Source organism: Somniosus microcephalus, chromosome 2 (genome assembly GCF_052327205.1).
Source record: "Somniosus microcephalus isolate GS21.2 chromosome 2, FLI_Smic_1.0, whole genome shotgun sequence".
Lineage (NCBI taxonomy): Eukaryota > Metazoa > Chordata > Chondrichthyes > Squaliformes > Somniosidae > Somniosus > Somniosus microcephalus.
In genome coordinates this window covers 208,794,474-208,822,080 of record NC_140988.1, presented here as the reverse complement: position 1 = coordinate 208,822,080, position 27,607 = coordinate 208,794,474, and the positions used below count along the sequence as shown (strand labels likewise).

Here is a 27,607-nt window from a genome sequence, read left to right as displayed (position 1 = left end):
TCCAGGTCGAGACGGGCGGGTCTGAGTAGTTTCTCCATGATGGATCGATTACTTGTCTGAGTTCCCTTCTACGGTTCGAGTTGTAGCTGGCTGTTCCCGAAATCACTCCAAGCGTGGAGTCGATATCAAGTTGATTAAATTGACATAATAAAACTCACTACGCACTTAGTTTGAGCATAAAGCAAGGCTTTAATCAACTTGTTTCAGAACATGGAGGTCTAGTTGTACTTCACTAGTTCCTTGTCTTACAAAATGTCCCTGGCAAGCTGGGCCCACGCCCAGCTGGCTGTCCAGCATTATTTCATGAGTAGTTTCTTGATGATGATGAGATTTATAACACCTGCCACCTTCAACGATATCTGTACGCAATCCCCCAGGTCTCTGTTTCTGCACCCCCTTTAAAATTGTACCATTTAGTTTATGTTGCCTCTCCTTATTCTTCCTTCCAAAATGCATCACTTCACACTTCTCTGCGCTAAATTTCATCTGCCATGCATCTGCCCATTTCACCAGTCTGTCTATGTCCTCTTGAAGTCTGGTACTATCCTTGAAATTGTTAACTACATTTCCAAGTTTCATGTCATCCACAAACTTTGAAATTATGCCCTGTATATCTAAGTCCAGGTCATTAATATATATCAAAAATAGCAGTGATACCAACACTGACCCTTGTGGAACACACTGCTGCTACCCCTTTAATCTCTGACCACTTTCTTGTATTCCTTTACATCCACATCCACTGGCCCCTACCAACCCTGCTACCTTCTGTGTCCATCCCAGGAAACAAAAACCCTCTCCCAAAATCACTTACAACTGCACTTTCTAAATCCCAACAGCCTTTTGCCCTCCATTAGCCACAATAGTCCTGCAGCTGTCCATTTACTTAATCACTTCCCACGTCCACCTCTGATGCCCTTGTCACCAGTTGATCCACCTAGTAAGGCTCCCATCTTCACTCCCTTAAATCGAAGGGAACATATCTGGTGCACAGCTGATTTAGCCATCCCCACCTCCACTTTTACCTCCAACAACACAAGCAAGGAGCTCATGGATTTCTAACATTAATACCATCTGTTCAGCTACCTCTGCTGCTCTTCTCCTGTCCCAGTCCTGAACCTGGATCTTACTCCAGTTTCTCTCCTAACTCCCCTCATGCCCTCCGTTATCTCATCATTTCCATGAGACCCACCCTCCTGCTCGCTTGACCCTATTCCCACTAAACGGCTAACCACCCAACTTCCCTTTCTAGCCCCCTTGCTAGCTGACATTGTAAATGGTTCCCTCTCCTCGGGTACTATTCCTTTCACCATCAAAACTGCCGTCATCATCCCCTCCTCAAAAACCTGCCTTGACCCCCCTCTTCCTTGAAAATGTCCACCCCATCTCCAACCTCCCTTTCCTCTCCAAAGTTCTTGACCATGTTGTCACCTCCCAAATCCATGCTCATCCTTCTTTCAACTCCATGTTTGAATTTCTCCAATCAGGTTTCTGTTCCTGTCACAGCATTGAAATGGCCCTAATAAGAACATAAGAACATAAGAAATAGGATCAGGAGTAGGCCATATGGCCCCTTGAGTCTGCTCCGCCATTCAATAAGATCATGGCTGATCATTGACCTCAACTCCACTTTCCTGCCCGATCTCCATATCCCTTGATTCCCCATGAGTTCAAAAATCTATCTCAGCCTTGAATATACTCAAAGACTCAGCATTCACAGCCCTGATTCACAACCCTCTGAGTGAAGAAATTCCTGCTCATCTCGGTCTTAAATGGCCTACCCCTTTACAACAGTGACTCCAATTCAAAAGTACTTCATTGGCCTTAAAGCACTTTGAGACGTTCGGTGGTTGTGAAAGGCGCTATATAAATGCAAGTCTTTCTTTTTTCTTATCCTGAGACCATGCCCCCTAGTTCTTGACACTCCTGCCAGAGGAAACAACCTCTCAGCATCTACCCTGTCAATCCCCTTCAGAATCTTGTATGTTTCAATGAGATCACCTCTCATTCTTCTAAACTCCAGAGAGTATAGGCCCATTCTACACAATCTCTCATCATAGGACAGCCCTCTCATCCCAGGAATCAATCGAGTGAACCTTTGTTGCACTGCCTCCAAGGCAAGTATATCCTTAGATAAGGAGACCAAAACTGTGCACAGTACTCCAGGTGTGGTCTCACCAAGGCCCTGTACAGTTGTAGCAAGACTTCCTTACTCTTGTACTCCAACCCCCTTGCAATAAAGGCCAACATGCTATTTGCCTTCCTTGTTGCTTGCTATACCTGCATGCTAGATTTCTGTGTTTCTTGCACGATGATACCTAAATCTCTCTGAACACCAACATTTAAAAGTTTCTCACCATTTAAAAAATATTCTGTTTTTCTATTCTTCCTACCAAAGTGAATAACCTTGGTCACCTTGCAAACATGGCCGGAATTTTGCCGGCGCTCAGAGGGCGGGATTAGAGGTGGGTCAGAGGTTAAACTCGCGATGATTGATGGTGAGTTCCAAACCCACTGTGATCCCGCCTCCACACACCTTTCCTGAGTGTCGGGTCTCTGATTTGCAAATGGGCCCGACACCAAGTGACGGGAAAGGGATTAAAGGCAATTAACTGCCTATTAAGTGGTACTTTAGAGCTGTTTTGACAGGGTTTTTAGATTTTCCAGCTTTTGGGTCGGGCTTCACGACGTTCCAACAACATGCCAGGTATGTGTGGCATGAACACCAGCGAGCTGGAGACTTCACAGCTGCAACTGCAGTGTAAAAGCTGCACTCTCAAATCTGGTCATTTAGAAATCTGTGAGGTTGGTGATTGAATAATTTGGGGGGCATAATCTGTGTTTAGGTTGCAAGTATGTACAGATCCACTGTAACCTGCATTGCTGGATTTTAAAGGCACACTTACCCTCAACTGTGCCTCCTCAAATTGTCAGCACACAGATGGCAACGATGCCAAGCCTTCGTTCGACATCAATTTATTACAATATTGTCAAAGAATAGAAACTTTACAAATACATTTATCATAACACCCAAGTGAGAACCATTGTGATTATTAACGTGATATCTTCCTCTTATGTGTGCTTATGTAAGATCCCTGTGGCTTCAGCAGATGTGGAGGCAGCCTGCTCACTTCCTTGCTGCTCCTGCTTAGACACCTTTGGCGGCCGTCCTCTGGTTTTACGAGCCTTGGAGGACCCCTCCAAAGTCTGCTCCTCCTGCGGGTGTGCAGGGGCAGACTCGGCCATCTCTGTTGGCTCAGGCAGATGGGGCTCTGACCGAGGGCTCGGCAGTGGCAAGGGAGTGTGAGCGCTTGGAGAGGAGCCCCCACTGCCTTGTGCTTGAGCACCACCATCACTCTCATGGGTCACCCGTACTTCACTGCTAGCAAGTTGCTGGAGAGCTGCACATTGGCGGGGCCATGTGGACCCATCTCTGTACTGACAGCCCTCATAACCGGGATGTCCATGTACCTCTGCTTCCTCTCCACGATAGATGGCCTCTATCCTCCATAGCTGGCCATCTATCTAGAAGAGCCATCATGTTGATCATGTTGGCTTGTGTCTGGCGAGTTAGGTCCTCCATGGAGGTTGCCAACCTTTCCATGGCGGCGCCTAGATTGCCCATAGTGTTCACCACAGCATTGCTAATGTTTAAGATGGACTCCTCCATTCTCTGCACACTTGCAGTACCCAATCAGAGCCTCCTGCACTTGTTCCTGAAGCTCCAGCACTGCTCTCCTTCTGGATGGCCCCTGAGGCTCAGCGTCTAAATGCAGCTCAGCAGAGCTAGGAGCGCCCTGCGACCTCTGACAAGGACTCTCCACTGTTGTCCCTGTCTCCAACATCTGCTGATGCTCACTTGTGAGCTGTGATACACCAGGTGACAACACTACTCTATGTCGCAAAGGACCCGCCGAGATGTGCGTTTCTGCGCTAACAAAATTAGGGCTCATGGGATTGGGGTAATATACCAGCATGGGTTGAGGATTGGTTAATGGACAGAAAACAGAGAGTAGGAATAAACGGATCTTTTTTGGGTTGGCAGGCTGTAACTAGTGGGGTACCGCATGGATCAGTGCTTGGGCCTCAGCTATTCACAATCTACATCAATGATTTGGATGAGGGGACCAAATGTAATATATCCAAGTTTTCTGATGATACAAAGTTAGGTGGGAATGTAAGTTGTGAGGAGGATGCAAGGAGGCTTCAAGGGGATATAGACAGTCTAAGTGAGTGGGCAAGAACATTGCAAATGGAATATAATTTGGAGAAATGTGAAGTTATCCACTTTGGTAGGAAAAATAGAAAAGCAGAGTATTTTTTAAATGGTGAGAGATTGGGAAATGTTGGTGTTCAGAGGGACCTGGGTGTCCTTGTACACAAACCACTGAAAGTTAACATGCAGGTACAGCAAGCAATTAGGAAAGCAAATGTTGGTCTTTATTACAAGAGGATTTGAGTAAAAGAATAAAGACGTCTTACTGCAATTATATAGGGCCCTGGTGAGACCACACCTGGAGTATTGTATACAGTTTTGGTCTCCTTACCTAAGGAAGGATATACTTGCCATAGAGGGAGTGCAACAAAGGTTCACCAGACTGATTCCTGGGATGGGGGGATTGTCCTTTGATGACAGATTGAGTAGATTAGGCCTATATTCTTTGGAGTTTAGAAGAATGAGAGGTGATCTCATTGAAACATACAAAATTCTTACAGGGCTTGACAGGGTATATGCAGGGAGGATGTTTCCCCTGGCTGGGGAGTTTAGAACCAGGGGTCACAGTCTCAGAATAAGGGGTTGGCCATTTAGGACTGAGATGAGGAGAAATTTCTTCACTCAGAGGGTGGTGAATCTTTGGAATTCTCTACCCCAGAGGGCTGTGGAGGCTCAATCGTTGAGTATATTCAAGACAGAGATCGATAGATTTTTGGATATTAAGGGATATGGGGATAGTGCAGGAAAGTGGAGTTGAGGTAGAAGATCAGCCATGATATTGAATGCTGGAGCAGGCTCGAGGGACCGAATGTCCTATTCACAGAATCACAGAAACCCCACAGTGCAGATAGAGGCCATTTCGGCCCATCGAGCCTGCACCGACACATAACGCACCCGATCCCCGTAACCCCTACACCAACACATATCCCACCCTATCCCTGTAATCCCCCTAACACTAAGGGTCAATTTATCATAGCCAATCAACCTAACCTGCACATCTTTGGACTGTGGGAGGAAACCGGAGCACCCGGAGGAAACCCACGCAAACACGGGGAGAATGTGCAAACTCCACACAGACAGTCGCCCAAGGCCGGATTTGAACCCGGGTCCCTGGTGCTGTGAGGCAACAGTGCTAACCACTATGCCACCGTGTCTGCTCCTATTTCTTATGTTCTTATGACAGCTTCTCCGATATCCAGCCTTGGATTAGCTGCAGTTTCCTCCAGTTAAATATTGAAGCCATCATCTTTGGCCCATGCCGCAAACTCCTTACCCTTGCCACCAACGTTATCCCCCTCCCCAGACATTGTCTCCGCTGAACAAGACTGTTTGTAATATCAGTGTCCAATTTGACCCTGAGCCGAGCTATCGACCCCATATGCTTTCCATCACAAAGACTGTCTACTTTCACCTCAGTAACACCACACACCTTTGCCCCTGCCTCAGCTCATCAACTGCTGAAACCCTTATCCATGCCATTGACTCCTTCTGAGTTGACTATTGCAATGCTCTCCTGGCCGGCCTCCCATCCTGCACCCTCTGTAAACTTCAGCATCCAATACTCTGTTGCCATATTCTATCCTGCACCAAGTCCCACTCACCCACCATTCCTGCCGCTGCTGACCTGCATTGGCTCATGGTCACCAAACACTTCCGATTTTAAATGAGTTTAAATCCCTTCATGGCCTCAGCCCTCCCTTTCTCTGTAATCTCCTCCAACCCTACAAACACCTCCCCCAAACTTTCCATTCGTCTGATTCTGGCTTTGGTGCATGCCCCCTCCTTTCGCCACACCATTGGCGGCTGCTGTTGCAGCCTGACTGCGCTCCGCTCTCTGGAATTCCCACTGTAAATTCCTCTGCCTCTCCAACTCCCTCTTCTCCTCCAAGACCCTCCTTAAACCCCACCACTTTGACCAAGCGTTTGTTTTCTCCTTTCTTTCAGCATCCATTTTTGTGTGATTATACCTCTGTGAACCAACTTTGAACATTTTTTTATATGTTAAAGGTGCTATCTAAGTACAAGTTGTTGTCATAAAGACTGTGCAATTTTACCTTTGCAATATAACATGGGAGTCACATGCATGCAGGTGTTGGCAAGAGACAAAGGCCTAGAAATTGGGTATAGCCCCGCTTGGGGCGTTAGAATTGGCGGAGCGCAAATTTTATAGCCAGGTGCAACTTATCGACACCTCATGCGATATTGGGTTGCAGCGCCCCAAAGGTGATTGAGGCGCGAAATCAGGCATTACACAGGGCACCTAAGGCGCTAACATGCCGGCGCTACTCAATATCGGGGCGGGCAGGCGCAGCGCAGGTGCTCTCAATTACCGATGACCACGAGACTTCCCGGCGCCGGCCAGCTCTTAAAGGGGTGGGTCAGGCAGCTCCAGCATCCACACTCTGCGCCTTGTAGGCCTGCAAATCGGCGCAGGCCCTTCTCTGGCACAACAAACTTGGATCCTATGGAGAGGGTGAGGCAGAGAGCAGAGCGCTTCAGCACTGAGTCTCTGGAGGAATTGGTGTCCGCAGTGGAGTGCCGGCGAGATGTCCTATACCCAGACAATGGCAGGAGGCCTAATCATAAGGACTACCAATGAGCTTGGAGGGATGTTTCACTGAGGGTCAACTCCAGCAGCATGGCGACCAGGAGCCCTGCCCAGTGCCGGAAGAAATTCAACGACCTCACTCAGGTCGTCAGGGTGAGTGGAGTTAATGTAAACTTATGCATCCCTCCATGAGCACCTGACTTTATGGCTACAGGGTGCGCGATACCCCAATGGCCATCTGTCAGCAAGCACCCATGGCCCTTTCTGGTAACACACATCCACATTTGACTCAGGGCATCATGTAAGGGCTCTTCCACCATGGGGGGCATGAGAACATCACTCAGGGCATCATGTAAGGGCTCTTCCACCATGGGGGGCATGAGACCATCACTCAGGGCATTATGTAAGGGCTCTTCCACCATGGGGGGCATGAGAACATCACTCAGGGCATCATGTAAGGGCTCTTCCACCATGGGGGCATGAGAACATCACTCAGGGCATCATGTAAGGGCTCTTCCACCATGGGGGGCATGAGATGATAACTCAGGACATCATGTAACATCACTTCCCGTCCTTTGCCCTGCAGGCCAAGCTGGCGCGGATTCAAAAGGAGCAGCTTCACACCGGAGGAGGCCGTCCTCAAGTGGAGCCTCTGACGGATCTCGAGGAGAGAGTCCACCAGATTGTGGGAGGACGTATGAGTAGTCCTGTCACCACTGCAGCTGCCGACCCCATTGTCCACAGCGATGGTAAGTTTCTCAACTATTACAGCTGTCATCTTTCAGTTGTTTCCCCTGCCAGCATGCTTTCTCAATGTGGACCCATGTCATAGCATTGCCGCACTGTTGCATCCCTTGCTGCCAAACTGTCCTTTTGCTAAAGCCACTCTTCAACCTCCCTGCTTTCAGATGCTGCATCACCAGCTCGGGAGCCAGCCCCTCAAGCTGCCGAAGGCGACGACCAGGAGGAAGCCGGACCATCCGTGCCAGCCTCAGGGGAGCCACCGCATGTGGAGACTGGGGATAGTAGTTCCCTTGAGGGGAGGGGGGGGCTCTGATGAGGAGCCAGTTGCAGGGACCAGCGGCCTGCAGCAACGCGCGGGGGGTAGGGACGCTCGGGGGCCGTCTCCACGGAGGGTGAGGCAGGCCACCATGACTGCTGCACAGAGTGCAGAGGAGGTGTGTAGCCTTGCGGAAATGAGCGCCCAGGCCCGGCTCAGGCACACTGAGCTTATGGCTGCAGTGGGGAGGATGCCTGAGTCCATCGACACTCTGGCAAAGAGTGTGGTGGACTTTGGGGCAGCAATGGAAAGGACTGTCCAGGGCTTCGGGGCAGCAATGGAAAGGTCTGTCCAGGGCTTCGGGGCAGCAGTGGAAAGATCTGTCCAGGGCTTGTCCGAAGCAGTGGAAAGGACTGTTCTAGCCTTGTCCGAAGCAGTGGAAAGGACTGTTCCGGCCTTGTCCGAAGCAGTGGAAAGGACTGTTCCGGCCTTGTCCGAAGCAGTGGAAAGGACTGTTCATGGCTTCTCCGAAGCACTGGCACCTGCCACGCAGGTCCTCACTGCTGCCACGCAGTCACTTGCTGGCCTCGTCCACACGCAGATTGAGGCCACGCGAACACTCACTGCTGCCACCGTAGCTGCATCAGGCAGGATCACCCCAGGCCCTTGCAGCACCACAGCAGGCCATGAATCTGTGGAGCAGTTGATAGTGGTGGATGATCCGGTGTGGCACCGTCAGAGTGCCAGTGTGTCGGCCGACCACGGTGCAGGTGTCCTCTCTCTGCATGTGACCAGTCCTGATGCCAACTGTGGCACGTCAGCAGAGCAGCTGCCACCACCTGAGCGGCACACTGCTAGCAGACATGCCCAGTTGGAGCAGCCTGCTTGCGGAACCTCCAAGCCCAGAGGTCGGCCAGGCCTTCCCTCAGGGGCTTCAGCGCCTCCAGACACTCAGCAGGCGTCCCCCAGCCTTGACCCAGCCACTGGGGTACAATTACGGAGGAGCTGCAGGGAGGGAAGGGGCCGACCTCGTAAGAGGAGTCGGTCTCCATCAAGGGGTCACCAGTAGAGGGAGGTGCTAAGACGTCTCTTTTTCCGGTTTTAAGGCAGTCCACACCTGTTGTGTTAGTTTGTTATGGTTTGGTTAGTTTCGCTGGGTTGCCACACAGTTATCTGTTAGTTTGTTAGTTATGATTTCTGTTGCCATTACGTTGTCATGCTGGAAGGAAGCACTTGTTTGAAAATAAAGAAAACATTTTATTTACAATCAAGCTGTACACTGTTGTGTCCGTGTATAATAAGACACAGACTGCAGGAGAACGGTATAACAGGTGTTTACTCAACGTGGCTCACACGGGAACTGATCTGTACAGATTACTACTCAGTGCTATATACAGGTGTGGTCACTGCCGGTACTGCAGTATACATGAGCTGTAAAAGATAGTTCCCCCCCTTAAAGGTATATATACATTACATACACTATTTACAATCATCGATGCCTTCATAGGCTTACAGCAAACCGGAGGGAGCTGTTCGATTCACAGCCACCATTCCATCCGAGGGGCCTAGAACCGAGTCCTTATGAGCCTCTGACGAACGGCCCTTCCAGTTTCTGGAGCCCTCCCATCTTCCTCCTCCTCCTCCTCCTCCTCCTCCTCCTGATCCTCCTCGCCCGCATGCTCCTCCTCCTCCTCGTCCGCCTGCTCTGCTGGACCTTGAGGGTCGGCTGGCATTGGCTGGGTGCGTCGAATGGCCAGGTTGTGGAGCATGCAGCAGACAACAATGATGCGCGCCACATGCTCCGGCGAGTACTGTAGGGCGCCCCCGAATGGTCTAGACAGCAGAAACGCTGCTTCAGCACACCAATTGTGTGCTCCACAATGTTCCTGGTGGCCTGATGGCTGCTGTTGTAAAGCTCTTCTGCCGGGGTGGTGGGCAAACGTAGCGGGGTCATGAGCCATGGGCAGAGAGGATAGCCCTTGTCGCCCAGAAGCCAGCCTCGTGGGTGATCCGGGGCCTCAAAAAGGTCAGCCACTGAGGTCTGCCGCAGGATGAAGGCGTCATGGCTGCTGCCAGGGACTTGTGCATTCACCGCCATGATCATCTGCCGGTGATCACACACCAGCTGCACATTAAGGGAGTGGAAGCCCTTTCGGTTACGGAACTCCTCCGGATTCTGCAATGGCGCCCGCAAAGCCACGTGTGTACAATCAATGGCCCCATGGGGAAGTCCGCAATAGCCGCGAAGCCCTGTGCACGCTCCCCCTGCTTCTCCAGGGTCAAAGGGAAGGTGATGAAATTGCGTGTCCTTTTGTAGAGGGCAGCTGTAACTTGCTGGATGCAGCAATGCACCGCAAATTGAGAGATATTAGAAATGTCCCCAGCTGCTGCCTGAAACGATCCGCTGGCGTAAAAGTTGAGCGCAACAGTCACTTTCACGGCCACCGACAGAGAGGTCCTGCACCGTATTCGCGGCTGCAGATCCCCAGCAAGCAGGTGGCACAGCTCAGAGACAACGGCCTAGAAATTCAGTTGCTTGCGCCACCAGTTTGCGCCCAAAGAGGCCACTTAGAGGCTTTAGCGCCACTGGCCACAACCACCGCGATATTTAGCGGGGCGCTAATGGCGGCGTTAGCCTGTAGCGCTGCGCCACCACCGATGATGTCATCGGTGTGCGCAGCGCCCCACTACCGCCCCAAACGCCATATTAGGTCGCGCCCGCCTCTTCCGCGCCGGCCGCAAATAGCGACCGGTACACAGGGGCCTACCTGTGGCGGTAGTGGCGCGAGTTAAGGTGGAGGTGCGGCCGGCCGCTTTTTAGGCGGCCGCCTGCCCGCACCCCCCCCCCCCGCGGCATTGCCGGCTGTTTCCCGAGAGCCCGGCACTTCTCCTTGGTGCTGGGCTCATTTGCCGGCACTCGCGAGCGGGGATCGTGCTGTTGCAGGCACCTCCCCCTTAACAGTGGGAGGAAGGCCTGCAGTACCGCAGCGTGCCGTGCCGCAGCGGGTGGCGCTGCGGCACTTTGCGCGCCAATATTCAGTTTCAGCGCCCCAAGCAGGGCGCGGGAAGCCTTGTTTAGCGGCCGGCTTCCATTTGGGGCGCAGAAACTGAATATCCCGATGGCGCAAGTGGCTCCGCGCGCAGCGGTAATTCCGGCGCCCAGGCGAGCTTGGCGCCCCAAAGTGAATTTTTAGCCCAACATCCTTACCAAATCTCAGGCGTCGCAGACACCGCTCCTCCGACATGGTAAGGTAGGAGACCTGCTGCCTGAAAACCCTGGCAGCGAATGGTCGGATTTGGCGACGTCCATTGGCCCTCCTCCTTCTGGCCAATCCCGGCCCTCTCTCCCTCCGTCTCTGTGCCCCTGCCAGCTGTTCAGCAAGGATAACGTACCTCTCCAAAGCAGCTCCCATTATTCTGTCCAACGAATAAGACCCAGTCAGCTTTCTGGATCCAACTGCTCTGAACAGGGCTGAAGGTCCCAAGGCTCCTCTGGCTCAATAACAACAAGTCTTTGCCACTGATGGTCTGCAACTCTCTCCAGCAGCGAGCAGAATGGCCAGGCCAAATGGCTGCCGGTTTTATAGTAGTGCTGTCCCCTTTAAAGAGCGCCCCCGAGTACGAGATGGACCTGGTAACGTTCCATCCAATTGTCACTACTAGCGCCAGGCGAAACGGAGGGGGGCGCCACTGAATTTCCGGTACGGGGCGCCAAAAAGGCGTTGCACAATGAAATGACGTCATGATCTGGCTGCGCCCGCTCGCGGGCGCAAAGACTTAGCACCGGTGCGAACAGGCTACTCAATATGGCCGGATGCACTAGGATCACTGCGCACATCCGAAAATTGGGTAACGCCCCAAATCTCGGGCTCTTTAGGTGCTAATCGCTGGCGCAACCAACCGAATTTCTAGGCCAAAGTATTTTAGTTTTGTTGACTGAGAATTATAGGAAATGTTGGCTCATCCATGACGTGATGTCAGACATTAATAGAATTGCAGTAGCCCTGGTGAAGGTGGTGATGGCAAAGGGTAGATTTGAGTTTCATTGGCAAGTTGACACTGTTTTTGTGTATGACGTTATCAAGGGGCTCCTAGGCATTAACTAGAAAGGGATCAAGGATAAAGTCCTGGGGCACATTGGAGGTGACTGTGCAAACATGGGAGGATCAATCTTTGGGAGGAGCATTGGGCCAGGTAGAAGTGGAGCCACAAGAGCACAAGTAAATGGACTATGGTGGAAAATGAAGTGGCCAACAGTGTTGAAGATGGTAGAAAGGTCATGGAGAACAAGGGGTGTCTGTGAGCTGTCAAAGGGTTTAAGTGACTTTATAAAACCTCCTCCAGCACTGGTCACTAAAATACAACACAGACTCTGACATTGTCTACTGAACTGGCTCTGGACAATCACTGCTGGCAAGGTGACTACGAACACTCTGGGGCTGGCTTCTGGAAGCTCAACTATTAATCTATGCAGTATTTCTAAGGCTACGATCATTTCCATACTTTTACATAGTATCATTCTTTGGACCAGTCATCAAAAGAAGACCCATTCTTTGGTAGATTTATCCTTCATGCAGACATTGGAAATCATCCAGAAGTTCTACCCTCCTTAATGAGAAATTCAATTGAGATTTATGTTGAAAATGAGAGAATAAACAAAGATTACATTCTGGCATGCATATCTTCTTTGAATTGAAAATATTCTCCACAGGCCAGGCATTAGCCAAATTTAGGCATTCTTTTTGGCCAACAATTAAGTATATGTTTTCAAATATTCAAAATTATTTTACTTGTTTAATTACTGAATTTCAATACATATTACATTGCTTCTCCTGAAAAAAGAACTTTTGACGGGGAGAAAAAGCTAGGAGATTGGGGGGTAATATACTGGCATGGAGTGAAAATTGGTTAACAGACAGGAAACAGAGAGTAGGAATAAATGGGTCTTTTTTGGGGTGGCAGGCGGTGACTAGTGGGGTACCGCAGGGATCAGTGCTTGGGCCCCAGCTTATCACAATATATATCAATGATTTGGATGAGGGAACCAAATGTAATATTTCCAAGTTTGCTGACGACACGAAACTAGGTGGGATTGTGAGTTGTGAGGAGGATGCAAAGAGGCTTCAAGGTGATTTAGACAAGTTGAGTGAGTGGACAAATACATGGCAGATGCAGTATAATGTGGATAAATGTGAAGTTATCCACTTCGGTAGGAAAAACAGATAGGTAGAGTATTACTTAAATGGTGACAGATTGGAAAATGTTGATGTACAAAGAGATCTGGATGTCCTTGTACACCAGTCACTGAAAGCAAACATGCAGGTGCAGCAAGCAGTTAGGAAGGCAAATGGTATGTTGGCCTTCATTTCAAGAGGATTTGAGTACAGGAGCAAAGATGTCTTCCTACAGTTGTACAGGGTCTTGGTGAGACCACACCTGGAGTACTGTGTGCAGTTTTGGTCTCCTTACCTAAGAAAGGATATACTTGCCATAGAGGGAGTGCAGCGAAGGTTCGCCAGACTGATTCCTGGGATGGCAGGACTGTCGTATGAGGAGAGATTGGGTCGACTAGGCCTGTATTCACTAGAGTTTAGAAGAATGAGAGGTGATCTCATTGAAACGTATAAAAGTCTGACAGGGCTAGACAGACTGGATGCAGGGAGGATGTTTCCCCTGGCTGGGGGGTCTAGAACGAGGATACGGGGATATGGGGTAGGACATTTAGGACTGAGATGAGGAGAAATTTCTTCACTCAGAGGGTGGCGAACCTGTGGAATTCTCTACCACAGAAGGCTGTGGAGGCCAAGTCACTGAATATATTTAAGAAGGAGATAGATAGATTTCTAGACACAAAAGGCATCAAGGGGTATGTGGAGAGAGTGGGAACATGGTATTGAGATAGAGGATCAGCCATGATCATATTTAATGGTGGAGCAGGCTCGAAGGGCTTTTTGGCCTACTCCTGCTCCTATTTTTCTATGTTTCTATGTTTCCAGGCGAAAGTTCCCTAGCATCATGATGTGACTGCCTGAAATGCCATAAAAAGAACAGTAAGCTGGATTTTTTAGTAATACATGTAGTAGGTGTTCTGTTGAGGTAATGAAGATATAGTCTGTTATTATTGGTGAGCCAATTAAACATGAATACCAATAATGTAATGCCTCAAAAATTTTCCAGTTGTCAACTAAGGAGGTGTAAATAGGGAAGGCTTTGCACTTAATTAGCAATATGTTTGTATGTGTTTGTAGAGAAGGTGAATATCTGGAAACAAAATTTACCCGTAGGAAAGGGTTCACATACCTTGCATGAATCCCTTATCATATCACTGGAGCAATACATTGAGATTCAACTCTGAGTGTGATTTTGCCTCTGTACCTCTGAAACTTGGCTGCATTTGGTGTTTACAGTAAATGCCTAAACACTGAATTGAACCCGTATTGGAAAATATGACTAAGAAATCCCGAGCATGATGAAGGAGGAGACTGAGATATTCACACGAGCAATCCTATAAATGTTTCTGGGGAAAATAAATGTTAACCAGAACATTCTTGCTGAAGTTTCAGTTGTCTGTATTTACAGAGAAGAACCTTTATAAAATATAATTTACAATGTAATGGAGGATTTGAATTTCTAGCAAATATTTTATTGTAAGGTGTTCAGAAATAAAACTGTTAATAGTATCTTTCATGTTTCCTTATGTAAATTAATATTTTTCACATTAACAGTTCTAAATAGAAAAGTGATAGATTATTTTTCTCTGCAGCTCCAATATTTATTAACTAACCAGTGTGTGCTGCATATTAAACTTCACATAAAGCAGTCAGTTATAGAAAAGTTTTACAATTTATATAACAGTTCAAAATGCTATTTACAATATCGAATATGTAATATATTATGTACAGAATTCCCAATCAAGTTCTACTGAAACTTACTATTCCAGAATGCTGACTCAAACTTCCTCTGAGAATAATGTAATGTGATAAGTGCTTCCATTCAGTCGGTACATATGTCTTTTGCAACATACACAGTACGTTTCATTGCTTCAGGATCTCTGGACAGTCATTTCTGTAACAGTTTTTGTGTTTGTTTTTTACTACTACAGTCCCTACCACTTAAAACGTACACGTTTAAAGCAGGCAGTCACTGGTATCAGCCAAAAAGTGATAATCATTAGCTTCTTTGCATCAAAGTCAATTTCAAAGTTGCCGGCTATAGCGTCTTAAATATTCCGTTTATTTCGGGCAGAGACAGCTATGCTTACTCACCAGTTTGCCCCTCATGACACTGAGCTATTTTTTGTAACATTTTTCTCTTGTTTTTATTCATGTTTCAGCTACAGGTATCTTTAGCACATGCTACAGTGTGAATTTTAACTCTCCTTTCTCTAGAGGGAAACAATCTCATTTACTGTGCACTTGTATGTGGAGCAAGCCAGCATGTGTGTCCTGGGTTACAGTCCTTTGTCAAAGATATCCACTCCATGGTTCAACGTATTAGTATACAAAACCTACTGTGCCACTTGGAAGTTTCCAAAAAATGTATGGCACTCCAACTGAAATTATTTTTTATTTTATTAACTCTACTACGTCGTACCGGCCAGCCATTGCATAGTGGGCAAATTCGTGCCAGGGACGGTGGGTGCTGTATCTACCATGTGTTCTAATTTCTACTGCACTAAAGCAAAAATGTTCTTTCATACAGCATACAGCCTTGTGGAGAAACAATGCAGAGCTAGAATAGCATAGCATGGCTAAGCCATTCAAAGCAGAAGACATTCTAAGGGGGTGAATTTCTGAGGGGTTTCTCCTGCTTGTCCACTCAAATTTAGCGGGAGTGCCACAGAAGAATGGTTAGGTCGTTTCTCTGGGGTTTTTCTGCGGCTCTTCCTCCGACGTTACAGTGGACGAGCGAGAGAACTCCCGTAGAAATCCACCCCCAATAAAATGAACTGATAACTGTATCAGCACAGGACGTAGTCTGTTTATACCACAGAGCTAATGTTACAACTTCGAGGTGTGTAAAGAGGATAGAGATAAATCTGTTAGTTCCACCTTTCTCTGTCAGATGAGGGTGTCTTAAAGCAGCGGAAGATCAGAGGCTGAATAGAAAAACGTTGAACTGAAAGAAGTAAAGGAGAGGTTAGAAAACATTTCTTTACACAAAGGGTGGTGAGAATGTGGAATTCTCTGCCACAAACAGTTGTTTAAGACAACCGCATAAATTCTTTTAAAAGGGAATTCATTAGTTGCTCAAGAAGAGGAATGGTAAAGGGTACGAGGAGTGAGCAGGAGAGTGGGAATAAACTAAATGGCTCGTGAAGAAAAATACCCCCACAGATTTGATGCGCCAAATGGTCTGTTTCTTTGTTGTAACGTTCTATGACACAAACCACCATACACCAGTGTTGATGAAGGTAAACTGAAGATTATGGGCTTAAATATGCTCAGGCTGGGCACAAGAGGCACGGCTTGGGTGAAAAGTTGGATGCGCCCAGAAGAGGAGCCAGCAAGAGTTTCCATTGTGCATGGGACAAGCACAACCTGCCCCATTCAAGGTACATGACGTGGTAAGGTAGTGGGGCCGGCTAGATGGTTTCCCTATTAGAATTCCTGCAGCTCCTGCCCCTTTCCGCTCAGTGATCTGGATGCTGGGAAGAAATAAATGTCCAGGTATTGTTGTAGTGGGATTGGGGCCCATGGCTTGGAAGACTCTGGAACTGATCCTGGCATTTTTTTTGATTGGCCCTCTTATAAAGGGGTTCACCAATATCTGCACTTTTATGGGGGGGGGGGTACTGCCAGCGTTCCCTCATGTAGCTATTGTCGCTTCATCTTTTGAACGCTCTCCCCTCTAATGGGGACCCAAGTTGTGTCCAAACTAGCATGGTCACCCACCAAAAATATCTAAGTCAGGTGACCCTGCCCTGGCCACAGATACTGCAGCAGAGTCAGCAATGGTGCAAGATTTTTGCTCTGCTGCATTTCTTCTACCACGGTAGGCCCGAGGTTTTTCTGCCTCTGTATCTTTTAGAATCCTTTCAGTATATAACAATAACTGGCTTGCAATATATTAATCAGTTGCTTCACAGCCTTAAGGTTCAGGTGGCTTGGGAAGTCATTTGAAATCCAAGATTATGTTACACACTTCAAGTCAGTTGTGATTCAATAAGATGCATAAGTTTAGTCTAGTCTAGTCCTCTAGTTCATCATCTTCTCCTGCTGTTGCTGCATCTAGTGCTGCAAGTGCAGCTGCCACCTCCGGATCGTCTCCCTCTATCCTGAGTTTCACTTCTTCAAGCAAGTCCTTGGTAAATTCTCCATCAATAGCAGGAGGAGTGTTTTCTAGATCTTTGTGCCCATTTAAGATAATCATTTCTTTATCAGAAGATGGGTTGGATAAACTTTTGATTTCATCCATGTCAGTTTTCAGATTGTATTGAGTTACTTCATCATTTAGCATGTGTGACAATTTACCGTTATTTACAATGTCAATTTCATTAATGTCCATTGTTTTCTCTCCTACTTGACAGACTGCACAAACTTCTTGCGTGTTTTCTGCTTCAGCAGGATGTTGTGTGGATGGTCCATTGACTGTATAACAATCACTTTCTATTCCTGGGTCATGGTCATGTACTAGTTCATCTTTCGATGCATCTTTTAAGTTATTGTTTGAGGAGCAGTTATCTGTATTGGTGGCTTGAACTATTTCACCTTGTTGTAGAACTATGTGTGACTCTTGATGTACTAATTTATTATTCAGTGTGTACATTGCATTATTGTCAGTGTTGTCATTGACATCTTCCACTGTTTTATCTTGTACACGTGTTATATTCTTTTCTGATACATTATTTTCCTTTCCTATTCTTTCTACATTTTGTTCTTCCAAGTTTATTACTTTGTCCAAAGTTGAAGCAACGATATTGTTGGTTTTGGCATTCCTGTTGTGGAATGATGTCTCGTGTTTAATTTCATTGTTTCTATAATTTTTTTCACTTTTCACACTGTTGGGTGGTAGTTCTCTTATAATAGCTGGTCCAAAGATGTACCTGAAACAAACAAAAAAAACTATTGCCTTATGTGTGTATTTTTGAAAGGATGAAATATTTGTTAAGCAAGTGTTAAGTAAGGGTGGATTATGAGGTGGAGTGTATTATCAAACTGCCCTTTCACCTCAGGGAAAGATAGATGGGATCAAAGTCTCCTTTTGGTTCTGCTGTCAGCTCAGTGGACTAATCCATCATATAGTGTAAGTCAGACAGACAAGACAGATTCCAGGTTCAATCCCGAATTGGTGCTGAGCGGTCTGCACAGAGCGGAATTAAAATGGAGTGTACTTAAACAGAGTGTTTCATTTGGGAAATTGGAAAGAGTGGGAATTCGGAGAAGAGGGGGAAGGAATTGCTGCTTTTTGCCTACACTACTTGTAGTGCTTTGTGTTACAGGTAGATATTTAATTTCATTACCCCTTGACTACTTACTTGATCTAGATTAAGTTATGGGTAATGAAATTAAATATCTCCCTTCGAAGGGTCATCGACCTGAAACGTTAACTCTGTTTCTCTCTCTACAGATGCTGCCTGACCTGCTGAGTATTGCCAGCATTTTCTGTAGAAATTAACAGGTTTGATCTAATAGCCATAACGCAGACGTGGTTGCAGAGTGGCCAAGGTTGGGAACTAAATATTCCAGGATACTTAACTTTTAGAAGAGACAGGCAAAATGGAAAAGGAGGAGGGGTAACCCTGATAATAAAGGATGTGATAAAGACAGTAGAGAGAAAGGATCTTAGCTCCGAAAATCAAGAAGTAGAATCAGTTTGGGTGGAGCTAAGAAACAGGAAGGGGCAGAAAACATTGGTGGGACTTTTTTATAGGCCCCCAAACAGTAATTGTAATGTAGGGCAGAGTATAAATCAGGAAATTAGAGGCGCATGTAACAAGGGTAATACAGTGATCATGGGGGACTTTAATCTAATTTTAGACTGGGCAAATCAATTTTGCAGTAATAGTGTGGAGGATGAATTCATGGAATATATACAAGATAGTTTTCTAGATCAGTATGTTGAGGAACCAATTAGGGAACAGGCTATTTTAGATCTAGTATTGTGCAATGAGAAAGGGTTAATTAATAACTTTGCAGTAAAGGGGCCCTTAGGGAAGAGTGACCATAATATGAGAGAATTTTATATTAAACTCGAAAGTGATTTAGTTCAATCCGAAACTAAGGTCTTAAATCTAAACAAAGCAAACTACGTAGGTATGAGGGGCGAGTTGGCTAAGGTAGATTGGGAAACTATTTTAAAAGGTATGATGGTAGACAAGCAATGACTAGCATTTAAAGAATTAATACATAATTTACAACAAATATACATTCCTTTAAGGCACAAATACCCCACAGGAAAAGTGGTCCAACCATGGCTAACAAGAGAAGTTAAAGATAATATTAAAGGAAGAGGCTTATAATGTTGCCAAAAAGAGCAGTAAGCCTGAGGATTGGGAGGATTTTAGAAATCAGCAAAGGAGGACCAAGAAATTGATAAAGAAAGGGAAAATAGAGTACGAGAGTAAACGAGCGAGAGATATAAAAACAGACTGTAAAAGCTTCTATAGGTATGTAAAAAGGAAAAGATTAGCAAAAGTAAATGTGGGTCCCTTACAGGCTGAGACAGGAGAAATTATAATGGGGAATAAGGAAATGGCCGAGAAATTAAACACATACTTTGTGTCTGTCTTCACGGAATATGTCACAAAAAAACTCCCGGAAATAGTGGAGAACCAAGGGTCTAGCGAGAATAAGGAACTGAAAGAAATTAGCATTAGTAAAAAAATAGTACTGGAGAAATTAATGGGAATGAAAGCCAATAAATCCCCTGGACCTGATGGCCTACATCCTAGGGTTTTGAAAGAGGTGGCTATAGAGATAGTGGATGCATTGGTTGTCATCTTCCAAAATTCCATAGATTCTAGAATGGTTCCCACAGATTAGAAGGTAGCAAATGTAACCCCACTATTTAAGAAAGGAGGGAGAGAGAAAACGGGGAACTACAGACCAGTTAGCCTGACATCAGTAGTAGGGAAAATGCTAGAATTTATTATTAAGGGCATGGTAACAGGGCACTTAGAAAATAATAATAGGATTGGGCAGAGTCAACATGGATTTATGAAAGGGAAATCGTGTTTGACAACTCTGTTAAAGTTTTTTGAGGTTGTAACTAGCAGAATAGATAAGGGGGAACCAGTGGATGTGGTGTATTTGGATTTTCAGAAGGCATTCGATAAGGTGCCACACAAGAGGTTATTAAACAAAATTAGGGCTCATGGGATTGGGGGTAATATACTAGCATGGATTGAGGATTAGCTAATGGACAGAAAACAGAGAGTAGGAATAAATGGGACATTTTCGGGTTGGCAGGCTGTAACTAGTGGGGTACCACAAGGATCAGTGCTTGGGCCTCAGCTATTCACAATCTATATCAATGATTTGGATGAGGGGACCAAATGTAATATATCCAAGTTTGCTGATGATACAAAGCTAGGTGGGAATGTAAGTTGTGAGGAGGATGCAAAGAAGCTTCATGGGGATATGGACAGGCTAAGTGAGTGGGCAAGAACATGGCAAATGGAATATAATGTGGAGAAATGTGAAGTTATCCACTTTGGTAGGAAAAATAGAAAAGCAGTGTACTTTTTAAATGGTGAGAGATTGGGAAATGTTGGTGTTCAGAGGGACCTGGGTGTCCTTGTACACGAATCACAGAAAGTTAACAGGCAGGCACAGCAAGTAATTAGGATAGCAAATGGTATGTTGGCCTTTATTACAAGAGGATTTGAGTAAAAGAGTAAAGATGTCTTACTGCAATTATACAGGGCCCTGGTGACACCACACCTGGAGTATTGTGTACAGTTTAGGGCCTAGAAATTCAGTATCGCCACGTTTGGGGTGTTATAGTCGAGCAGGCGTGAAATTTAGCGCCCGACGCAAATTATCGCCACCTTCAGCGAAATTGACCTGCTTCGCCCCAAGAGGTGCTTGGAGCGCTAAAGCAGGCGCTGCACGACTGTCCTAAGGCGCTAAGCCGGAGAAGTGAGGCGCTACCACCGAGGGCGGGCGCAGCGCAGGTGCAGCCAGTTAGCGATTGCAGGCAGACACGCTGGTGCCGGTCATCTCTTAAAGGGGGAGGGTCGATTTGGATTGCAGCCATGCCCTGCACATTGGAGCCGTGATTCTCGGCCTAGACAGACCTGCTAGCACATTCTAACGCCTAGGACCATGGAGAGGGCCAGGGAGCGAGCGCAGCGGTTCAGTGAGGTGGCCCTGCAGGTTCTGGTTGGCACAGTGGAGCGCAGGCGATCTATCCTGTTTCCGGACAGTGGCAGGAGGCCGCTGCCCACCGACTACCGCAAAGCTTGGAGGGAGGTGGCTCACAAAGTGACCTCCAGCAGCATGGTACCTAGGACCCCTGTGCAATACAGGAAGAAGTTCAACGACCTCACTCGGGTTGTCAGGGTGAGTACCCTTTTCAGTATCCTCTTCATCCCTGCATGTGCACCTCACTTTATGGCCAAAGGGTCCTGAAAGCCCCAATGGCCAGCCTTCATCCAACACCTATGGGGCTTTCATGAAACTCACATGCACATTCACCACTTTACACACTGTAAGGGCTAGTCGACCATGGGAGGCAGTGCAGCCAAGATCAGGGCTTCACAATGTAAGGGCTATTCGACCATGGGAGGCAGTACAGCCAAGATCAGGGCTTCACACTGTAAGGGCTATTCCACCATGGGAGGCAGTACAGCCAAGATCAGGGCTTCACACTGTAAGGGCTATTCCACCATGGGAGGCAGTGCAGCCAAGATCAGGGCTTCACACTGTACTCAGAGCCCGTCCTTTCTCTTGCAGGGCAAGCTGGCCCACAATAGGAGGCAGCAGCAACAGACCGGGGGAGGCCGGCCTCACCTTAAAGACCTCAGCGATCTAGAGCAGCGAGTCCAGCGCATTATGGCAGGCTGGCTGATTGGCCCCATCGCCACTGGAGATGCCGACCCCGTTCTGGACATCACCATTTCACCTCTCTCCTTCCACTTGTGCCTCACACCAGCATCCTTTGCCACTATCGAACCAATACAGTGCATTGCAGCACTCATGCCTCCCTCGCTGCCGCCCTGTCCTCACGCTAAAGCAACTCTTGTACCTCCCTGCTTTCAGATGGTGAATTGCCAGGTGAGGAGGCAGGCCCTCAAGCTGCCACTGTGAGTGATTCTGAAGGCGAGGAGGAAGAGGAAGCCAGACCATCAGTGCCACCCTCAGCCGAGGCAACCCATGGCCATAATGGGGACACATCTTCCCTGGAGGTGAGCAGGGGGGAAGGGCCTGAGGAGGGTGAAGCTCCGGGGCCCAGCGGGCTGCAGCAACGCGGGGGGGTTAGGGAAGCTCGGCGGCCTTCTCCTCGGAGGGAGAGTCTGGCCTCTAGTCCTGCTACAGTGAGCGCAGAAGAGGTGCGGCTCCTCGCTGAAATGGGTGTCCAGGTGGAGCAGAGGCACACTGAGCTCATGGCTGCAGTGGCAAGGATGCCCGACTCCATTGAGTCACTGGCAAGCAGTGTCCAGGACTTCGGTGCAGCACTGGCAAGGAGTCTGCAGGACTCCCACGCAAGTGCTTAGTGGTGCCATGCAGTCAGTGGCTGGTCTGATGCAGACACAGATTGAGGCCACACGAGCACTGACTGCTGCCACCCTCGCTGCATCGGGCACGAATCGCCGGGGCCCTCGCCGCGCCGCAGAAGGCCAGCAGTCTATGCTTCAGCAGATTGCTCCGCATGCTGCAGTGCTGCCCCGTGGGAGTGCCAGTGTGTCGTCCGACCAGGGAGTGCCTGTCCTCTGTCAGGATGGCAGCATTCCTGCTGCCAACACTGTCACTCCTCCATTGCAGCTGCCACCATCCGTAGGACAGACTGCTGCCGCCCATGCAGAGTTGGAGCAGTCAGCAACCGGGCCCTCCAGGCCCAGAGCTGGTCCAGGCCGTCCCCCAAGGGCATCTGCCGACTCAGTTTCTGACACTCAGCAGCCTTCCCCCAGCCATGCTGCAGCCACTGGGGTCCCATTGCGGAGGAGCTGCAGGGTGGGAAGGGGCCAATCTCGCAAGCGAAGCAGATCACCCTCAAAGGCCAAAAAGTAGGAGGTGTGGCACAATGCTGTAATTTTTTTTAGTGAAGGCCGAGGATCGTGCTTAACTCTTTTGTTCATTATCTCCAGGTTGTGAGAGCCAGTTATGTGTCTGACTGCTTTTTTGGGGGTTTCTCTGTATTACTTTGTCATGCAGGAAGGGCACACAGTTTGTTAAATAAATAATTGTCTTTATTCAGATTGTGCATGATTGCTCTTTGAACTATTTGTTGCCTTGACCGGCTCAGGGTTTGCGGAACCGTTCCATTCATGTTCTTTCAATGGCACAAGCCATTCCCTCAGAGGGGGCCTAGAACCGACTTGCAATAAGCCGCTGATGGACGGCCCTTGCACTTTGTGCCTCCCTCCCGTCTTGGTGCTCCTCCTCCTCCTCCTCTGTTGGTGCTCCAATGTCTGCTGGCAGTGGCTGAGTCCTGAGGATAGCCAGGTTATGCAGCATGCAGCACACTACAATGAAATGGGAGACTCACTCAGGCGAGTAATGAAGGGCTCCCCCGGAATGGTCCAGACAGCGGAACCGTTGCTTTAGCACGCCGATTGTGTGCTCAATGATGTTCCTGGTTGCTTGATGGCCGTCATTGTATTGTTCTTCAGCAGGGGTGCTAGGCGCATGGAGCGGGGTCATCAGACAGGTGCACAGAGGATAGCCCTTGTCCCCGAGAAGCCAGCCTCCTGGGTGAGCCGGGGCTTCGAAAAGGTCTGCCACAGAAGTCTGGCGCAGGATGAAGGCGTCATGGCTGCTGCCTGGAAAGCGGGCATTGACAGCTAGTATCAGCTGTCTGTGGTCACACACCAACTGCACGTTCAACGATGGAACCCCTTCCGGTTGCGGTAATCCTCGGCATTCTCTTGAGGCACCCGCAAAGCCACATGCGTGCAGTCAATGGTGCCCTGGACCATGGGGAAGCCCGCTATTCTTGCAAATCCCATTGCGTGCTCTTGCTGCTTGTCCAGGGTCATGGGGAAGGAAATGTACTGATGTCTCCTTTTGAAGAGGGCATTCGTGACTTGGCGGATGCAGCAATGCACCGCAAACTGGGAGACATTGGCAATGTCCCCAGTAGCGGATTGGAAGGAGCCGGTGGCATAGAAGTTGAGAGCCACTGTCAGCTTCACTGCCACCGACAGAGCCGTCCTGCTCCTCAGCTGAGGCTGCAGATCTGTCTGAAGCAGGTGGCAGAGCTCAGTGACCACCTCCCTGCTGAATCAAAGCCTCCGAATACACTGCTCCTCAGACATGTTGAGGTAGGAGAACTGCTGGCGGAATACCCTGGGAGGGTAAGGTCTCCTGTGCCGACGCCTGTTGGCCCTCCTCCATCTGGCCATGATTGGCACTCTCTCTCGGCGTCTCTGAGCCCTCTCAATGCAATGGAGAAACCCAACGTTTCCACCCATTGCAGCCCCCATAAAATGTGGCCACTCAAGACTATGGCACTGAAAAATCAATCCAACTGCAAAGCTCTGGGCTGAAGCCAGAAGTACCTGTGCAAGCGCTGACTCAATGCAGAAAGCTCTCTCCCTTTGTCTCTCTGCAAATCTTTCTCTCTCTCACAGAAGGAGTGGTCCAAAATGGCTACCACAAAGAAGCCAGGAAGAGCCCCCTTTAAATAGCACCCCCCCTAGCCCCACAGCGACTGGGAACCGTTCCAGTCAACCAGTTGCTGGGAGCGCCAGACGGAAAGAAGGGGGGCGCCACTGAGGTTCCGGTTCGGGGCGCTCCAAGGGCGTTGCACCATGAAATGACGTCAGGATCTGCGCGCGCAGCTGAGCGGGCGTTGCGGTTTTGCGCCACTGCTAAATGTCCTCTCAATTTCGCGAGAGGCGCAGGTCTCACCGCGCCCGGGCGCTAGCCGCTTCGCGCCCCACTTATCGCCCTCTTAAGGCGCTAACGGCTGGCGCTAACAACTGAATTTCTCCCCCTTGGTCTCCTTACCTAAGGAAAGATATACTTGCCATAGAAGGTTCACCAGATTGGTTCCTGGGATGGGGGGATTGTCCTATGAGGAGAGATTGAGTAGACTAGGCCTATATTCTTTAGAGTTTAGAAGAATGAGAGGTAATCTCATTGAAACATACAAAATTTCTTACAGTGCTTGATAGGGTAGATGCAGGGAGGATGCTTCCCCTGGCTGGGGAGTCTAGAACCAGGGGTCACAGTCTCAGAATAAGGGGTCGGCCATATAGGACTGAGATGAGGAGAAATTTCTTCACTCAGAGAATGGTGAATCTTTGGAATTCTCTACCCCAGAGGGCTGTGAAGGCTCAGTCATTGAGTATATTCAATACAGGGATCAATAGATTTTTGGATATTAAGGGAATCAAGGGATATGGGAATTGCGCAGGGAAGTGGAGATGAGGTACAAGATCAGCCATGATCTTATTGAATGGCAGAGCAGGCTCGAGGTGCTGAATGGCCTACTCCTGCTCCTATTTCTTATGTTCTTAACCAATGTCTGTTGAGCAGGGTGGGCTACAATTTGTACTAGAGTGTTGCAGCAGCCTGTGCGAATGTACTCCAGCACGAGGTTCTGTCTCCTCTGCAGAGAAACATTAATGAGGGGGAAGGTTGAATAAAGTAGAAATGTATTAATGTGATGTACAAGTGATGTGGTGTACTTCCCGCCCCAACACCTTACATTTGTATATTGCCTTAATATGCAGAAAAATGCCCTAAAGCACTTCACAGAGGAAGAATAGAATGGACGGCGTGCCCTTGAGAGAGAGTTGAGAGGTGACTGAATTCTTGGTTGAAGAGCTGAGTTTTATGGAGGCTTTTAAAGGAGATGGGAGTTTATTTAGAGAAAGTTCTCGATAGTAGATGATGGTTGATAGCTTTCCCATCAATGCTGGGATGAGGTAGATGTAGGGGGATTAACGGGAAGGAGTGTAAGGCTTGAACTAAAAAATTGCAATGACATCTTCTGCCTGAGCAGTCAGATCAGGTGCTCTATTGTGCCTGTGGGGAATGTGCCCCCTGCCTTGACTGTTTAAGTAACCTTCATCCCTGCGAGTCTTACCCTGCTGTACTTCTGGCAGAGGAGCAGAGCCCCTGGAGTTTCGGGCCCACTGAATCTCTCAATGATGGATTACAGATAAGGGTTTTAGCAGGGGTGATGATGGCATTGAAGAGTGGGTGATGTTGTAAAGGTGGAAATAAGCAATCTTGATGGATAGCATTTGGGGTTTGAGCTCAGACCTGGGTCAAAAAGGATGCTAAGATTTGTGTACAGTCTGAGGAGGCAACTGCACGTAACACCTTCCTGAGTATATTGAGTCCAAAATTGTGTATTCTCACCTTTTTATCATTCTACAGCACCTGCACCCCATCTGAACAGTTGCAGTCAAATCCTAGGAGGCACAAGCTGTTTAAAAATAAAAAAGAACAGGATATGACAACAAGGAATGGAATGATTATGCGTAAGTACAATTATGACACATTCTGCACTAATGCCTGTGCATGTAATAGGATATGTGTACCACTTAAATTCTGTTAGACATCTTCAAAGAGAAAAGAAGAATTGAATAATCTTAATCCAAAATGTGATTGTTCGTAGGAGTCAGATGGAAAGGAAATTGATAAAAGTGCTCGGTGTATGTGTTTTTCTGTTGAATATGGTTTGGAATGTGTTAAGCTAGGAATGGGAAGTATGCTATTTTGAGAAATTAATAATTTACAAGCTTCAGGCATGGAAGAGAAGGAGCACGATTTGCTGAACACAAGCAGTGGAAGAAATGGGTTGCCTCATGTGCATGGAAGAGAAGAGGAGAAGAGATAATTTAACAAAGACACCAAATGAACAAATCAGGTGCTGAGGCATACTACCTCAGGTGGCAAAGTTCTTAACTAACAAAGTCTTGAGTTTGCGACTGAGGAGACAATAAGGTATTGGAGGAAGAGCAGAGAGATTTAAGAGCGATAGCCAGTGAGAGGTAGTTTCTTTAGAGTACCTGGAAAGGATTGAGTTCTTGGGTGGGGATATTGTTTTTGCTCCCTTGCTTCGATTCTGTAAAATTCCAAGTCTGCCTTCTATTCGATTATTATGTTGTCTGTAAATTCACAGCTACTCAATGTAACATACTAATATAACACCACCTTTTGAAGGTGTTAGAAACACATCCATCTGTTCACATATAAGCTGTGCCTTTAGCTCTCAGGGCAATACTAAAATGATCAAAAATCATCAGAAAATGAAATTAAAATCTTATTTCAATGCCTATTATGCCTTTTGTTAAACAGTTCTGATGGAGGGCCTCTACCAAAAACATTAACCTGTCTTTCCAAACACTATTGTGTCTGCTGTCCATTTCCAGCATTTTCTCTATTTATTGGTTACTGGGAGCAGGAACCCTAGCTGACTATTTTTTCTTTCCTAACTGTGGCTTCCCAAACTGCTGCTCTGAGTGAGATCAGCTAATTTAGCATAACCTGGGAATCAAAGTGGGGGCCTGTCAGCCTGTAGGCCTTACTGCTATACCAGCCAGTACCTTTACCCATTAGGCTATGAGAGGAGATGAAAGTTGGGACATAACAATTAAACATGCAACACTTACCGAAGAGAGCAATCTATTTTGTGACCGTTAAACTAATTAATGACTACCTAGGTTGGTATAAAACTATCTAGATCAGAAAGATTGAAGATTTGAATAATCACTGGTTTATGCTGA

The 27,607-nt window shown here is 47.6% G+C and overlaps 1 protein-coding gene across 1 annotated transcript; it reads right to left on the bottom strand.

Annotated features, from left to right (window-relative positions):
* Nucleotides 1–14,585: 14,585 nt before the first annotated feature.
* LOC147123187 (uncharacterized) lies at nt 14,586–26,310 on the bottom strand. The gene is made up of 2 exons (XM_086004211.1): nt 26,238–26,310; nt 14,586–17,806 (listed from the first exon to the last, which is right to left on the bottom strand). The coding sequence occupies exons 1-2, from the start codon at nt 26,267–26,269 to the stop codon at nt 16,951–16,953; spliced, it is 888 nt and encodes a 295-aa protein (XP_085860337.1). The 5' UTR covers nt 26,270–26,310; the 3' UTR covers nt 14,586–16,950.
* Nucleotides 26,311–27,607: the final 1,297 nt, after the last annotated feature.

Bases quoted from the DNA above. Each gene is read 5' to 3' on its own strand.
- LOC147123187 (XM_086004211.1), bottom strand. From the start codon at position 26,269: ATGGGGTGCAGGTGCTGTAGAATGATAAAAAG. The intron at 17,807-26,237 runs GTGAGAATACAC...TGTTTGTTTCAG, and splicing joins TGCTGTAGAATGATAAAAAG to GTACATCTTTGGACCAGCTA.